This window comes from Octopus bimaculoides, chromosome 13 (assembly GCF_046866305.1).
Source record: "Octopus bimaculoides isolate indiv1 chromosome 13, ASM4686630v1, whole genome shotgun sequence".
In the NCBI taxonomy this organism is placed as follows: Eukaryota; Metazoa; Mollusca; class Cephalopoda; order Octopoda; family Octopodidae; genus Octopus; species Octopus bimaculoides.
Window position 1 is genome coordinate 29210086 of NC_142940.1, and position 16631 is coordinate 29226716.

The 16631-nt window shown below is 39.6% G+C and overlaps 1 protein-coding gene across 5 annotated transcripts in view; it reads right to left on the reverse strand.

The window, feature by feature from the left end:
- The window catches only part of LOC106880368 (rho GTPase-activating protein 7), a 601077-nt gene that overhangs the window by 106651 nt on the left and 477795 nt on the right, over positions 1-16631 (reverse strand). For all 5 annotated transcript variants that reach the window (XR_016244003.1, XM_089361608.1, XM_089361606.1 and 2 more), the window contains exon 11: positions 179-309. Coding sequence is in view for 4 of the 5 variants with exons in the window: in XM_089361608.1 (XP_089217734.1) it covers positions 179-309 (131 nt within the window). In the remaining variant the exon portion in view is untranslated. The remainder of the gene's footprint in view (positions 1-178; positions 310-16631) is intronic.

Below are 16631 nucleotides of genomic sequence, written 5' to 3' on the forward strand. Positions count from 1 at the left end.
ATGGGTCTGTTCAATAAGGGCTGACCTGGAGATAAATAACAGCAGACAATTCAAGAATAAAGAGAGAGAAATGGAAGACATCTAAGAATAAAACAAAACCAAAAAGTCTCAAAAAATAAATGACTGAAACGACTCCCCATCAAACAAGCAAACAAATAAATCCTTAAAGCAGTCTTACCTTGTGGTGGTCAGCGGTTTTTGAAATATCATGGAGAAAGAGTAGAAGTGACTGTAAGACTTCTCGGTTTTCATCAGGCATTAGAATTATGGTCGCATTCACTGCTTCCAACCAATGTTCTTTGGGAAAATCTAGATTAGAAAAGGTTGGAGGGACAGTTGATTTATTATTGAACAACTTTTAATTACAACTAACATGCACCTATTTGATGAAATACAGTTCATCAAATAGATGTGTGTATTGTGTGAATATAGCATCTTCGGAGCTAAATGCCATTAAATGCTGCATATCAGTTTAGTGGGACACACACAAGATGGTTCATTGTACTTTCAACTTTTTAATAATGTGTGCTTCAGACACATACCTGCAGGTTAACTGCTTCTTTATTCTCCACTTAGTTCTAAGTTGATATTTTTTCACTACATGATGGCTGTGCTAGGTGGAGTGTGCTATAATGTTTCAGAACACTATAATAAAGATGTCTCAGTTGATGCAATACATGTAGCTACACATACACACACACAAACAACAGTAGCAGCAGCAGCAGCTGCTGCCGCCATCACCACCACCACCAACAACAACAACACAACCACCATTATCATTTAATGTTCATTTTGATACTGACATTGGGTTGGCATTTTGACATGGTTATCATGGCACTAGCACTAGTGAGGTTGCTTGATAACTTAGTTTGACAGAGAGAAGCATTTTATACTAATAATTGAGAGGCTAAAGTATGAAAGAGAAGACAGGAACACTTTTACATGGCATTGGCATGGGTGCTTTGATGTGACACTGGCACAAGTGCTTTTGCGTGGCAGTGGCATGGGTGTTTTTATGTGGCACTGACATGGGCAATTTTACATGACATTGATATAGGTGCTTTTATGTGACACCAGTACAGGGGCCTTTACATGGCACCAGCACCCACAAGACTGCAAGACTAGCTGAAAGAGGGACATAAAGGACATACCTAAAAGAGGGATGTAAAGGACATGCCTGTATGTATAGATGGCCATGATTTTACCTAGCTTGACAAGTACAGCAAACTGCCAGAAGTCTTGGTCCCTTGTCATCTCCTCAGTGAGGTCCAATGTCTGAAGATCCTTTCTCACCACTTTGTCCCATGTCTTCCTGGGTCTATCTCTTGCACATGATCCCACCACAATTAGAGATTGGCACTTCTTGATGCCGCTATCCTCATCCATATGCATCACATGATCATACGAGTGCAGTCTTCTCTCTCACACACTAAAACTGATGCCTTATATACCAAATTGTTTTCTCAAATCACACTTCATCATACATGCACACTGACATTACCATCCAGCAGAACATGCTGGTTTCACTTCTTCCAATCCTTCACATATTCTCAGTAGTCACAGCCCATGTCTCATTGCCATATAGCACAGCTATTCATACACAGGCTTCATACAATCTGCCTTTCATTCTGAAGGAGAGGCCCTTTGTTACTAACAGAGGTAGTAACTCTCTGAACTTTTCCCAACCCGTTCTTATTCTAACCACTATGCTTTCAGAACTATCTCCTCTACTGCTAACTTGGTTGCTCAAGTAATGGAAATTATCAGTTATTTCTAAGGATCCCACCAAACATTTGAGGGAGTCAATTTTCTGTATGTTCCTAGTGTTTAATGTACCTGCACTTCTGCCACACACACAGGCTACTTACTCTCTTAGCCTTCCTATGATGCCGCTGCACTTCTTATGTGTCCATAACTTGCACTGAGAACACCTTATGGAGTTTCCACCAACACCTTTTCAACATACAGAGCAGGGCCATCTCCCTGAAGGGACCAGTGATTTGTCTGTTTTCATACTTACTAGGATTTTGGTCTTTGTTAAATCAACTCTAAGGTCCTGTGATTCTAGACCTTGCTTCTGCCACTTGTTATTTTTTAAATTTCATCTCATCCTATCTTCTTCATCTATTTAATTCTGACAGGGTCGAGGGAGCAGAGTCCACAAACATGCCTTCCATTGGGTCCTGTACATTAATGTGTATAAGTTTGCATGTATATACGAGTCTGTCTACATAAAACTATAATTGTATTATTTTGTGTGTGTGTGTGTGTGTGTGTGTGTGTATATATATATATATATATACTAAGTTTGCCGAGATGATTCGAAAACACAACACCTAATAACCTAACAGTATATCTTTTCTACCCCTCTGATGAGATTTTGCGTAATATAATGATTTAATTATTCCTATTTTAATCTTTCAGGCTTAATTGAAACATCTGTAAAAGAATACTTTGGATTTTTGCAGATAAATTGTATTCATGCTATATCTCCATTTTCTTAATTTTCTTATATATATATATATATATATATATATATATATATATATATATATATATATCATCATCATCATCATCATCATCATCATCGTTTAATGTCCGCTTTCCATGCTAGCATGGGTTGGACGATTTGACTGAGGACTGGTGAAACCGGATGGCAACACCAGGCTCCAATCTAATTTGGCAGAGTTTCTACAGCTGGATGCCCTTCCTAATGCCAACCACTCAGAGAGTGTAGTGGGTGCTTTTACGTGTCACTCGCACGAAAACGGCCATGCTCGAAATGGTGTCTTTTATGTGCCACCCGCACAAGCCAGTCCAGGGGCACTGGCAACGATCTCACTCGAAAATCCTACGGGAGCCAGTCAGGCGGTACTGGCAACGGCCACGCTCAAAATGGTACATCTCATGTGCCACCCGTACAAGAGCCAGTCCAGGGGCACTGGCAACGATCTTACTTGGCTTGCCGGGTCTTCTCACGCACAGCACATTTCCAAAGGTCTCGGTCAGTAGTCATCGCCTCGGTGAGGCCCAATGTACGAAGGTCTTGCCTCACCACCTCAGCCCAGGTCTTCCTGGGCCTACCTCTTCCACGGGTTCCCTCAACTGTTAGGGTGTGGCACTTTTTCACGCAGCTATCCTCATCCATTCTCATCACATGTCCATACCAGCGCAATCGTCTCTCTTGCACACCACAACACAACACATAATATATATATATATATATATATATATATATATATATATATATAATATATATATATATATATATATATATATATATATATATAATATATATATATATATATATATATCTACAATTAAGAGCCCTATCTACTCGCTGGCGTCATGCTTATTCATTTTCTAAGCTTCCTAAATTCATGCTACGTTATATTCTAATCACCCAGAATTCATTGCTCTTTTAAAAATTACGATTTATGCATTGTTGTCTCTCAAATATTTAAAATCTACAATTAAGAGCCCTATCTACTCGCTGGCGTCATGCTTATTCATTTTCTAAGCTTCCTAAATTCATGCTACGTTATATTCTAATCACCCAGAATTCATTGCTCTTTTAAAAATTACGATTTATGCATTGTTGTCTCTCAAATATTTAAAATCTACAATTAAGAGCCCTATCTACTCGCTGGCGTCATGCTTATTCATTTTCTAAGCTTCCTAAATTCATGCTACGTTATATTCTAATCACCCAGAATTCATTGCTCTTTTAAAAATTACGATTTATGCATTGTTGTCTCTCAAATATTTAAAATCTACAATTAAGAGCCCTATCTACTCGCTGGCGTCATGCTTATTCATTTTCTAAGCTTCCTAAATTCATGCTACGTTATATTCTAATCACCCAGAATTCATTGCTCTTTTAAAAATTACGATTTATGCATTGTTGTCTCTCAAATATTTAAAATCTACAATTAAGAGCCCTATCTACTCGCTGGCGGTAACCCGCCCTCCCACCCCCTCCACCGGAAGTTCATTCCTCTGTCATCCCACCCCCTCCACCGGAAGTTCATTCCTCTGTCATCCCACCCCTCCACCGGAAGTTCATTCCTCTGTCATCCCACCCCCTCCACCGGAAGTTCATTCCTCTGTCATCCCACCCCCTCCACCGGAAGTTCATTCCTCTGTCATCCCACCCCCTCCACCGGAAGTTCATTCCTCTGTCATCCCACCCCCTCCACCGGAAGTTCATTCCTCTGTCATCCCACCCCCTCCACCGGAAGTTCATTCCTCTGTCATCCCACCCCCTCCACCGGAAGTTCATTCCTCTGTCATCCCACCCCCTCCACCGGAAGTTCATTCCTCTGTCATCCCACCCCCTCCACCGGAAGTTCATTCCTCTGCCATCCCACCCCCTCCACCGGAAGTTCATTTCTCTGTCATCCCACCCCCTCCACCGGAAGTTCATTCCTCTGTCATCCCGCCCCCTCCACCGGAAGTTCATTCCTCTGTCATCCTGTCAACCTCGGCTGTCTCCCGGAACCCATCTAGTGGCCTTGGCCATCCTCTCCCCTACCTTTGGGTAGCGCATTAAGGTTGAGAAATGTTTGCAGGTTGTAGGTACTGTTTTGCTTATGAATTCTTCCAATTGCAAGTTTTCTTTTCAGGTACACGACACTGCTTTTCCCCTTCCCAGGCTACAGGCCCACACCCCCAACACTCATACTGTTAGGATTGGCACTCTCAACGTCTGCACGCTGAAAGGTAGATCTGGTGAAATTGTTGAGATGCTTGAACGGAGATGCGTAGATATGTGCTGCATCCAGGAAGTAAGATGGAGAGGAGGTTCTGCAAGGTTCCTCACAGGCAAAGAACACAGGTACAAGATTTTCTGGGCAGGGAACACTGACGGGGTCGGGGGCGTAGGAATACTTCTAGCGGAGAAATGGGTGGATAAGGTAATCGAGGTCGTTAGAGTAAGTGACAGAGTACTTAAGATCAGACTAGTGCTTCATCATAGATTAGCTACTGTCATCTCAGCCTATGCACCTCAACCTGGGCTACCAGATGGTCTGAAAGACCAATTCTATGACACCCTCTTGCAAACTACCTCGTCGACGAGTGACAGGGACCTTCTCTTTGTGGCTGGAGACTTCAACGGTCATGTCGGACGTCGTGCTGGGGGCTTCCATGGCATACATGGAGGCTATGGCTTCGGTTCCCGCAACGAGGAGGGAACCAGACTGCTGGAGTTCTGTGATGCAACCAATCTTATGGTCTGCAATACCAACTTCAGGAAACCTGCCAGTCACCTAGTCACCTACCGCTCCGGCAGACACTCTAGCCAAATCGACTACATCCTCGCCAGAAATAGGGAAAGAGGGCGGCTTATAAATGCCAAAACCTACCCTGGCGAAGAATGTACCCCACAACATAGATTAGTAGTTAGCGACTTTGGGATCAAGGCAAAATGGGTGCCCAGAATTAGACAGGCTTGGAGAAGAAGGGTGTGGAAGCTTAAAGACCCTGCAAACGGACAGAGACTTAGAGACAAGTTACTTGAAGCATTTAACGAAATAGAAGGGGATATAGCATCATACAACGTGGAAGACAATTGGAGATTTCTGCGGGACAACCTGTTGAAAGCCACCGACCAGATTTGTGGGTGGTGTAAGGTCCCCCCCCAACCCAGAGTAACGTGGTGGTGGAACAAGGAGGTAGACAGGGCTATTAGACAAAAGAAACAGGCTTGGAAGGACTGGAAGAACGGTGGTAGCAGGGAATTGTACCAATGTGCCAGAAGGGAGGCTAGGCGACAGGTTTATTTAGCCAGAGGGGAAGCAGATAAGGAAAGATTTGCCAATGTTCTGCGCCGTGAGGACCAAAGACTCGAGGTATTTCGTGTTGCAAGACAGTGTAGGAGAGAGAATAGTGATGTTGTAGGAGAGAAATGTGTTCGCATGGATGATGGTACGCTTGCATTAAATGAGGATGCAAAGAAAGAGGTCTGGAGATGCCACTACGATAGATTGCTTAATAAAGAGAATGAATGGGAGAAAGAGAGCCTGCCTTATGTCGACCCAATAGAGGGACCAGCTATCCGAGTTGATAGTACCAGGGTAGATAAAGCAATTAAGAGTATGAAGACCGGGAAAGCCCCCGGCCCATCAGGAATCACTGCAGAGATGCTCAAAATATCTGGCAGTGTTGGCTATAGCCTAGTCACCCGTATTACGAACCAGGTGATACACGAAGGAGTCATACCCTATGACTGGTGTAGCAGCATCATAGTCAACTGCTACAAAGGTAAAGGGGACGCTTTAGATACAAATAATTACAGAGGCATCAAGCTGTTAGATCAGGTTATGAAAGTTACAGAGAGGGTCATAGCCCAACTAATTAGGGAGCGAATCAATTTAGATGAGATGCAGTTTGGGTTCGTGCCAGGTAAAAGCACTACTGATGCCTTATTTCTAGTGAGACAGTTGCAAGAGAAATACCTAGCTAAGGATAAACCTCTGTACCTGGCTTTCGTTGACATGGAGAAAGCCTTTGACAGGGTCCCCCGATCCCTTATCTGGTGGTCAATGAGGAAACTTGGGATAGAAGAATGGTTAGTGAGAGCTGTGCGAGCCATGTACAGAGATGCTGCCAGTAAGGTGAGGGTTGGAAATGAGTACAGCAATGAATTCCGGGTAGAGGTAGGGGTCCACCAAGGTTCCGTCCTCAGCCCCCTATTATTTACCATAGTCCTCCAGGCAATCACAGAGGAGTTCAAGACAGGTTGCCCCTGGGAGCTCCTCTATGCTGATGACCTTGCCCTAATTGCGGAGTCACTATCAGAACTAGAGGAGAAGTTTCAGGTGTGGAAGCAAGGTCTAGAATTGAAGGGCCTTAGAGTCAACCTAGCTAAAACCAAAATCCTAATAAGTAGGAAGGTAGATAAAACACAAACCCCTTCAGGTAGATGGCCCTGCTCAGTATGTAGAAAAGGAGTAGGTAGTAACTCTATAAGATGTACCCGGTGCAAGCTATGGACACATAAGAGGTGCAGCAACATCAAAGGCAGGTTAACTAGCAAGTTAGTTTTTGTTTGTGGCAGATGTTCAGGTGCAATAAAGACTGCAAACAAACAGGAAACAACTTCTATCTCATTCCAGGGTGAAAAACTAGAGGTAGTCGATAGCTTCCGCTATCTGGGCGACCAAGTTAGTAGTGGGGGTGGGTGCGCTGAAAATGTAGCTGCTAGAATAAGAATAGCCTGGGCAAAGTTTAGAGAGCTCTTACCCCTGCTGGAGACAAAGGGACTCTCACTCAGAGTAAAAGGCAGACTGTATGACGCATGCGTACGAACAACCATGCTACATGGCAGTGAAACATGGGCTGTAACTGCTGAGGACATACGTAAGCTCGCAAGGAATGAAGCCAGTATGCTCCGTTGGATGTGTAATGTCAATGTGATACCCGTCAGAGTGTAAGTATCTTGAGAGAAAAGCTGAACATTAGAAGCATCAGTTGTGGCGTGCAAGAGAGACGATTGCGCTGGTATGGACATGTGGTGAGAATGGAGGAGGATAGCTGCGTGAAAAAGTGCCACACCCTAACAGTTGAGGGAACCCGTGGAAGAGGTAGGCCCAGGAAGACCTGGGCTGAGGTGGTGAGGCAAGACCTTCGTACATTGGGCCTCACCGAGGCGATGACTACGGAGCGAGACCTTTGGAAATGGGCTGTGCGTGAGAAGACCCGGCAAGCCAAGTAAGATCGTTGCCAGTGCCCCTGGACTGGTTCTTGTGCGGTTGGCACATGAGATGCACCATTTTGAGCGTGGCCGTTGCCAGTACCGCCTGACTGGCTCCTGTAGGATTTTCGAGCGAGATCGTTGCCAGTGCCCCTGGACTGGCTTGTGAGGGTGGCACATAAAAGACACCATTTCGAGCGTGGCCGTTTTCGTGCGGGTGACACGTAAAAGCACCCACTACACTCTCTGAGTGGTTGGCGTTAGGAAGGGCATCCAGCTGTAGAAACTCTGCCAAATCAGACTGGAGCCTGGTGTTGCCATCCGGTTTCACCAGTCCTCAGTCAAATCGTCCAACCCATGCTAGCATGGAAAGCGGACGTTAAACGATGATGATGATATATATATATATATATATATATATATATATATATATATATATATATATATATATATATGATATAATAATATTAGGGACAAAATCCAAAATTACAGGTAAAAAACTCAATTAAAATCAATTTATAAAAAATTAAAATTAAATTGAGCCTTATAGATAAAGTATATATAAAATATATAGTTTTAGGGAAAATAACCAATTTTCAAGAACTCATCGATGAAAATCCACTATCACATATAGAAAAATTGGTTATTTTCCCTAAAACTATATATTTTATATATATATATATATATATATACACACACACACACACATATATATTTGGTCATCCAATACATAATGTGTTTTTTTTCAATTGCATGAACTGAAAGACAGAGGGGGATGGGAGAAACTACCTGCATCAACTTGCAGGTAGTAATTTTACCTTGTCTTTATTCCTAGTGCAAGTTTTGAGAAGTGCAGTTCGATTTTAACAATTATTTTTCAAAGCTATAATGGAAGTGACAAAGGAGCATATTTAGCATACTTTGCTTTATGAGTTCAATAAAGGCAACAACACAGTGGAAAGTGTGAGGAATATTAATGCAATATATGGGGATTAGACAATAAGTGTAACCCAGTGTCAACAGTGGTGCCATAAATTCTGACCTGGAAACTACAGCCTAGAAGACGAGCCTCATCCTGGAAGATCTGTAGAGCTCAATGTGGACATTCTACAAACCCCGTGTTTGACTCCATTTCTTAATTTTTATGTGTGTGTGTGAGAGAGAGAGAGAGAGTGTGTATGTGCACATTCATGTGTATATATAATAATACGACAGATAAGAAAACCTATATTGGATTATGTAAAGGAGAATTTAAAAATCATGATGCCAATCACGTAGCCTCCTTCCAACATGAGGACAAAAGTAAAGCTACTAAGTTGACTAGCTATGTATGGAGTTTGATAATGAAACACCACATGTGATTAAGTGGAAAGTAATTGAGAAATTCATACCTTATGTTAATGGACTGAATAAATTTAGGCTTTGTTTAGCTGAAAGAGCTATTCAGATATAAGATCCCTAACTCTCTACTGAACTTTAGGTCAGAAATTTTCAGCAGTTGCAAGCATATGTATAAATATATGTTGAAGAATTGGAAAATTCCACCTATTTCCGATCAACTTTGTAGCAGATTAGATACACAGTTGAATGATCTTCCTTACAAGAAAGATCATAGAGTAACCTCCCTTTTGAAGTTTCTTGAAACATTGATATGAAACTTAATTCTTAATTATTCAAGAAGCTTGGCATTTCCTTTGTAAGCTTCTAGAATGTCTAGCATTCCATTAATAACAGCTTGCTAACACAACCTTTTGCTTCTTAGTCGATTAGACTTAGAGCCATTCATGTCATTGCTATATCCATCCATTTCTCTATGCTTTGTAGCTGATATGACTGAGAGCCATCACTTCACTGTTGCTTTACACTTCCTATCCCTGCACTTTTAACAATTATTTTTTCAAAGCTATTATGGAAGTGACAAAGGAACATATTTGGCATATTTTGCTCTAAAGGCAACAAAGCAATGGAAAGTGTGAGGAATATTAATGTAGTATGTGGAGATTGGACAATAAGTGTAAGCCAGTGTCAACAGTGCTTCCAGAAATTCCAAGGCAGAAACTACAGCCTAGAAGACAAGCCTTGTCCTGGAAGATCTGTAACGGTCAATGAGGACGTCCTGCAAACCCTGGTGGAACAAAATCTCATTGTAACTGTTGAGGAACTAGTAGAGAAGCTTGGATTTGGTCATTCAACCAGTCATTCAAGTCAGTGCTAGAAGGAAAATGACCATCTTTGGTTTCAAGATGAAAGGTGCTTTTCCATCAGGATAATACTCAGCCACATACAGCGAGGATGACATTCCAAAAGCTGGAACAGTTTGAATGGGAAATGATGCCCCACCCTCCATATTCGTTGGACATTACCTTATCTGATTATCATCTATTCTGCAATCTTCAAAATCATTTACACAGAAAAAATATGAATTCTGTAGATGAGGTCAGAACAGTACCGGAGGAGTATTTTTCATCATGGACAAGTGAATTTTGGAAGAAGAGCCTTACAAGTCTACCAGATGGATAGAAGAGCATTGTAGAGACTGAAGGAGAGTATATTTTAGATTAAAAAAGAATTTTGTTTATCTTAATTTTGAAAAGAAATATAAAAAAACTGCATTATTTATGGGGTGGCCCAATATATATATATATATATATATATATATATATATATGTATATATTGTTATGTATATCTATAATCAGTGTAAATAACAAGAAAATATAATGAAGGAAGAGAACTTACAATGTTTTCTGAATGAGGAAAGATAAGCGTTTGTGATGAGAGATATATATAACGACTTTTTTTAGGCAGAGCTGAAATGACTTAGGTATGTATATATATATATATATACATACAGGAAGTGAGAAAAGAACGAGACAGGTAATCTCGTTTACTTCCTGTTAAAAAGAGAAAAGGAAAATCGAATGGGGGAGAGTTCAGAATACAGCAACGGCATTGCGTGGATAGTACAAAATACAAGAGAGAGCTGCATACGGATCGGACCGTTTACCACATACCTTTGAACAATCGAGGACTGGACATGAAATTCTTTGGGTATTATACCTTTTGCTACATAATTTCATCTTTGAATATTAATTCACTGATTGTACAATTTCTGTTGTTGCGTTCAGAAGTTCACTCCTTTTATACATAAAAGTTTGCCTGATTGTAACAATATACATATATATATATATATATATATACACACACACACATATACATACATACATACATACATACATACATACATACATATATATATATATATATATATATATATATATATATATATATATATATATATATATATATATGTATATATACACACATATATATATACTTTGTTTTATTAAAGCACCAAAAACATCACAAAAAGCTATTACTCAGACTTTCATGAATTTTTCAATCTAGGAACTTCTTCACTCCATGGTTTTTAAATTTATGAAACAAGATTACGCCTCCATTAATTATTTATTTAACATTAATCAATCTCTTCTGGAAATGTTTTACTCCCTTCTTCACTCAAGGTTTTTTTGATATTATAGAATATAATATATTCATATTTTACTGTTCAGTTCATATACCCCATCCCATGTCTTCCTGGGTCTACCTTTTCCACATGTTCCTTCCACTGTTAGGATGTGACACTTCTTCACACAGCTGTCCTCATCCATACACAACATATGACCATACCTGCCCAACCATTAGCAAATACAACACTGTTTATGTTTTTTAGAAATAAGTTAACCAATAAAATCCAAATGCTTATTCAGCAAACTGTATTATATTAAATCGTATATTACATGTACCATAACAATTTCATTCCAGTCTTGATCATAACTGTCTGAAAAATAGGAACATGAAATTCTGAGTCACAGTTTTTTGTGATGTTTTTGTAGCTTTAATAAAAAAAAGCATATCACTCTACCTTTGGTTTTCAACTACTATTTCTTCCACCTTGTTTTGCATTTATGTGCTTACTCGTGCATGTATATGTATATGTATATATATATATATATATATATATATATATATATATATAGAGAGAGAGAGAGAGAGAGAGAGAGAGAGAGAGAGAGGAGAGAGAGAGAGAGAAAGAGAGAGAAAGAGAGAGAGACAAAGAGAGAGAGAGAGAGATACATATATATATATATATATATATATATATATATATATATAAGTCCTAATAAGTACGAAGGTAGACAACACACAAACCCCTTCAGGTAGATGGCCCTGCTCGATCTGTAGAAAAGGCATAGGTAGAAACTCTATAAGATGCACCCAGTGCAAGCTTTGGACACATAAGAGGTGCAGCAATATCAAAGGAAGGTTAACTAGGAAGTTAGTTTTTGTATGTAGCAGATGTTCAGGAGCTATAAACACTGTAAATGTGCAGAAAACAACTTCTGCCACATTCCAGGGAGAAAGACTAGACTTAGTTGATAGCTTCCGCTATCTAGGTGACCAAGTTAGTAGTGGGGGAATGTGCGCTGAAAGTGTAGCTGCCAGAATAAGAATAGCCTGGGCAAAGTTCAGAGAGCTCTTACCTCTGCTGGTGATAAGGGGCCTCTCACTCAGAGTAAAAGGCAGACTGTATAATACATGTGTACGAACAGCCATGCTTCATGGCAGTGAAACATGGGCTGTGACTGCTGAGGACATGTGTAGGCTCGCAAGGAATGAAGCCAGTATGCTCCGATGGATGTGTAATGTCAGTGTGCATACTAGACAGAGTATTAGTACCTTGAGAGAAAAGTTGAACTTACGAGGCATCAGTTGTGGTGTGCAAGAGAGACGATTGTGCTGGTCTGGTCATGTAGCGAGAATGGATGAGGATAGCTGTGTGAAAAAGTGCCACACCCTAGCAGTTGAGGGAACCTGCGGAAGAGGTAGGCCCAGGAAGACCTGGGATGCTGTGCGTGAGAAGACCTGGCAAACCAAGTGAGACCTAAATCTAAGGCCTCAGCCAGTCCACTTATGCGTACCTTCCTTCATTGGACACTAAACTCCACTTGCGAAGACCTGTTGAGGCAAGTGAAATCGAAATCGAGTTAAATTCGACGACTGGCACCCATGCCAACGTCGTCTCCTTCATTGGACACGAAACTCAGCTTGCGAAGACTTATTGGGGCAAGCGAAAGTGAAATCGTGATGGCACCTGTGCCCAGCGACGCCTTTCTGGCACTTGTGTTCGCGGCATGTGTAAGGACTTTCAAGCGAGATCGTTGCCAGTGCCTCTGGAATGACTCTTGTGCGGGTGGCACATAAAATACACCATCCTGAGCATGGCTGTTGCCAGTACCGCCTGACTAGCCTTCATGCCGGTGGCACGTAAAAGCACCCACTACACTCTCTGAGTGGTTGGTGTTAGGAAGGGCAACCAGCTGTAGAAACTCTGCCAAATCAGATTGGAGCCTGGTGTAGCCATCTGGTTTCACCAGTTCTCAGTCAAATCGTCCAACCCATGCTAGCATGGAAAGCAGACGTTAAACAACGATGATGATGATGATGATATATATATATATATACATATATATATACATGTATATATATACATATATATATACATGTATATATATATATATATATATATATATATATATATATATATATATACATGTATATATATATGTATATATATACATGTATATATATATATATATATATATATATATGTATATGTGTGTATATATATATATATATATATGTATATATATATATGTATATATATGTATATATATATATATATATATATATATATATATATATATATATATATATATATATATATATATATATATATATACACACACACACACACACATATATATTTATATCTCAAAGCCCAATCCCTCCTCCTCGTTGTGAAAGATGGAAACAAGTAAAGCTGACAAACGTTGAATGGGCTAATCACCTGTGCAATGGATTTTCAAATTGATTATGAAAACACTGATAGTTGACAAGTCTTGTATTAATTTACCAACCGAAGGTTTCCAGAGTCAAAGCTGTTTTATGACGCTGAATAGTCAAAGCCCTAGGGAAGCTAGTTGGCCGATACTGCTTTCGACAAAGGATTCCACGAGGTTTGGTGTGTGGAATGTTCAAACAATGTTTACTGCTGGAAAGTGTGAAAATATTAGCAAAGAAATGGACAATTACAAATTGGAAATTTTGGGTTTGTGTGAAACTAGGTGGATTGATAATGGACGAACTAAGCTAGCTTCAGAAAAAACAATTATATACTCAGGGCACAAAGATGATAAGGCGCGTCACACAAGGGGAGTAGCTCTGATGCTGACTAAGAAAGCGGTTAAAGCATTAATAGAATGGCAACCCATAAATGAAAGATTGATCCTAGCAAAGTTTAAAACGTCTCATAAGTGGATTTCCCTAACAATCGTTATGTGCAATGCCCCAACAAATGATGCTGATGAATTAGCAAAAGTTGAATTTTATGATACTCTGCAGAGCGTAATTGAAAAACGGACTGAGAAAGAGTTGATAATGGTTATGGGTGATTTCAACGCAAAAGTCGGAAACATTAATTTAGGATATGAAGAAGCCATTATGGGAAAACATGGTTTAGGAAGCTTGAATGCAAATGGCCAGTTATTTGCAGATTTTTGCGCAAATAACCAGTTGGTCATTGGAGGAACTTTATTTCTGCACAAAGACCTTCACAAAGCTACATGGATATCACCAGATCTGAAAACGCAAAATCAGATCGATCACATCTGTGTAAGCTGCAAGTTCAGGAGATCACTGTTAGATGTTAGGGTAAAAAGAGGGGCTAACGCAGCCTCCGACCACCACCTACTATTTGGCAAACTACAACTGAAGTTAAGGGCTTTAAAAGAGGAATGTAAGGTTCAACGAAAATACAATGTTGATTTACTAAAACACAAAGACACCCAAATAAAATACAGAAAAGTATTATCATGCAAATCAATGCAAATAAAAAGGATGCAAGGCAACACAATAGAACATACTTGGTCAAAAATTAAGGATGCTTTTATTTCATTATTAAAAGAATGTGTAGGGTGTGTAAACAAAAAGAATAAGACGTGGTTATCACAAGAGACACTAACAGCCATAGAAGTAAGAAAGAAGCTAAAGGAAAAATTACTATCGGCAAGCTTAGAAGTAGAGATAAATAGATGTCAGGGAAATTATAACAAACAAAATAAGAAAGTTAAAATACAATTAAGAAGAGACAATATTTCAAAAATATTTCGAAAATTTAGCAACAACAGCAGAAAATGCAGCTCAGCGCCAGAACATGAAAGAGCTGTACAACACAACTAAATTACTATCCGGGAAGAGAGTAAGAGTAGAAAAGGCAGTAAAAGGGAAGGATGGTCAGGCACTAACATCAATTCTAGAACAAAAAAATTGATGGAAGGAGCATTTTGAAGATTTGCTCAATAGACTACCTCCAGACACAATAGCCAATATTGTGCCAAGAAATTTGGATCTTAACATCAGCCTTGAATCACTGTCCAAGTTTGAAATAAGAAAGGTTATACAATCCCTCAAGAATGGGAAAGCGGGAGGTGTAGACAATATTCCAGCTGAAGCATTGAAATCAGCTATAGAAATAGTGGTAGAAATGTTTCATCCATTATTTTCTAAATTATGGGAGGAAGAAAATGTGCCTAATGATTGGAAAGAGGGACTCATCGTAAAATTGCCAAAAAAAAATGTGATTTAAGTGTTTGCGGAAATTATAGAGGGATTATGTTATTATCGACTCCCGGAAAAGGTTTTAACAGGATACTTTTGGAGCGGATGAGGACAGCAGTTGACAAATTGTTGCATAAAGAACAAGCCGGATTTAGGAAGAACCGTTCATGTGTAGATCAAATCGCCACTCTTCGCATAATCTTAGAGCAAAGCGCAGAGTGGAATGCACTGCTTTATATCAATTTTATTGATTTCGAAAAAGCATTCGATAGTGTAGATAGGGAAGGCTTATGGAAAATTATGTAGCACTACGGCATACCAGACAAGTATATATCTATAATAAGAGTAACTTAACGAGGAATGTCATGCCGAGTCTTGCATGGAAACAGAGCTACAGATAAATTCGAAGTAAAAACAGGAGTTCAACAGGGCTGTATACTTTCTCCCTTTTTATTTCTACTAGTTATAGATTGGATTATGAAGGAAACTATGATTGAAAGCCAAACAGGCATTAAATGGATGGATGCAGAAGCTCTAGAAGATTTCGACTTTGCAGATGATATAGCGCTACTTTCACAAACATATAGCCAAGTGCAAAATAAAACGTCAAAATTAGAAGCAATAGCTGCCAAACTAGGATTGAAAGTCAACCGCAACAAATCAAAAATTATGCGCGTTAACGAAGAAAACAGCGAAAGTATTAAACTAGAATCCGGTGAACTAGAGGATGTAGCCGAGTTTACGTATTTAGGAAGTAATATAACATTCTCAGGCGGCACTGACGAAGATATTAAGACGAGAACAAGTAAGGCAAGAACCGTTTTCCACCTGTTAAAAAAGTATGGAGCGCAAGTGTAATTTCAATAAATAACAAAATAAGAATTTTTAACACTAATGTAAAAGTGGCGAACAACAGTTAAGTCAAAAAAGCAAATACAACCATTCATCAACAGATGCTTGCGTAATATACTTAAAATCAGATGGCCTGAACACATAGGCAATATGGAGCTATGGCAAAGAACGAATCAAGTTTCGATTAGGGAGCAAATATTTAAGAAAAAGTGGAAGTGGATTGGTAGCACAATTAGAAAAGACACACCAAATGTAGCGAAAAGTGGTCTACAGTGGAATCCGGATGGATATAGAAAGAAAGGTAGGCCTAAGAACTCATGGTGTAGATCAACACAAAAAGGAACTAGAGAAAGGGAGACATTCATAATAGAGTATAAGTACAGAAGTGAAAAATTATGCGACATG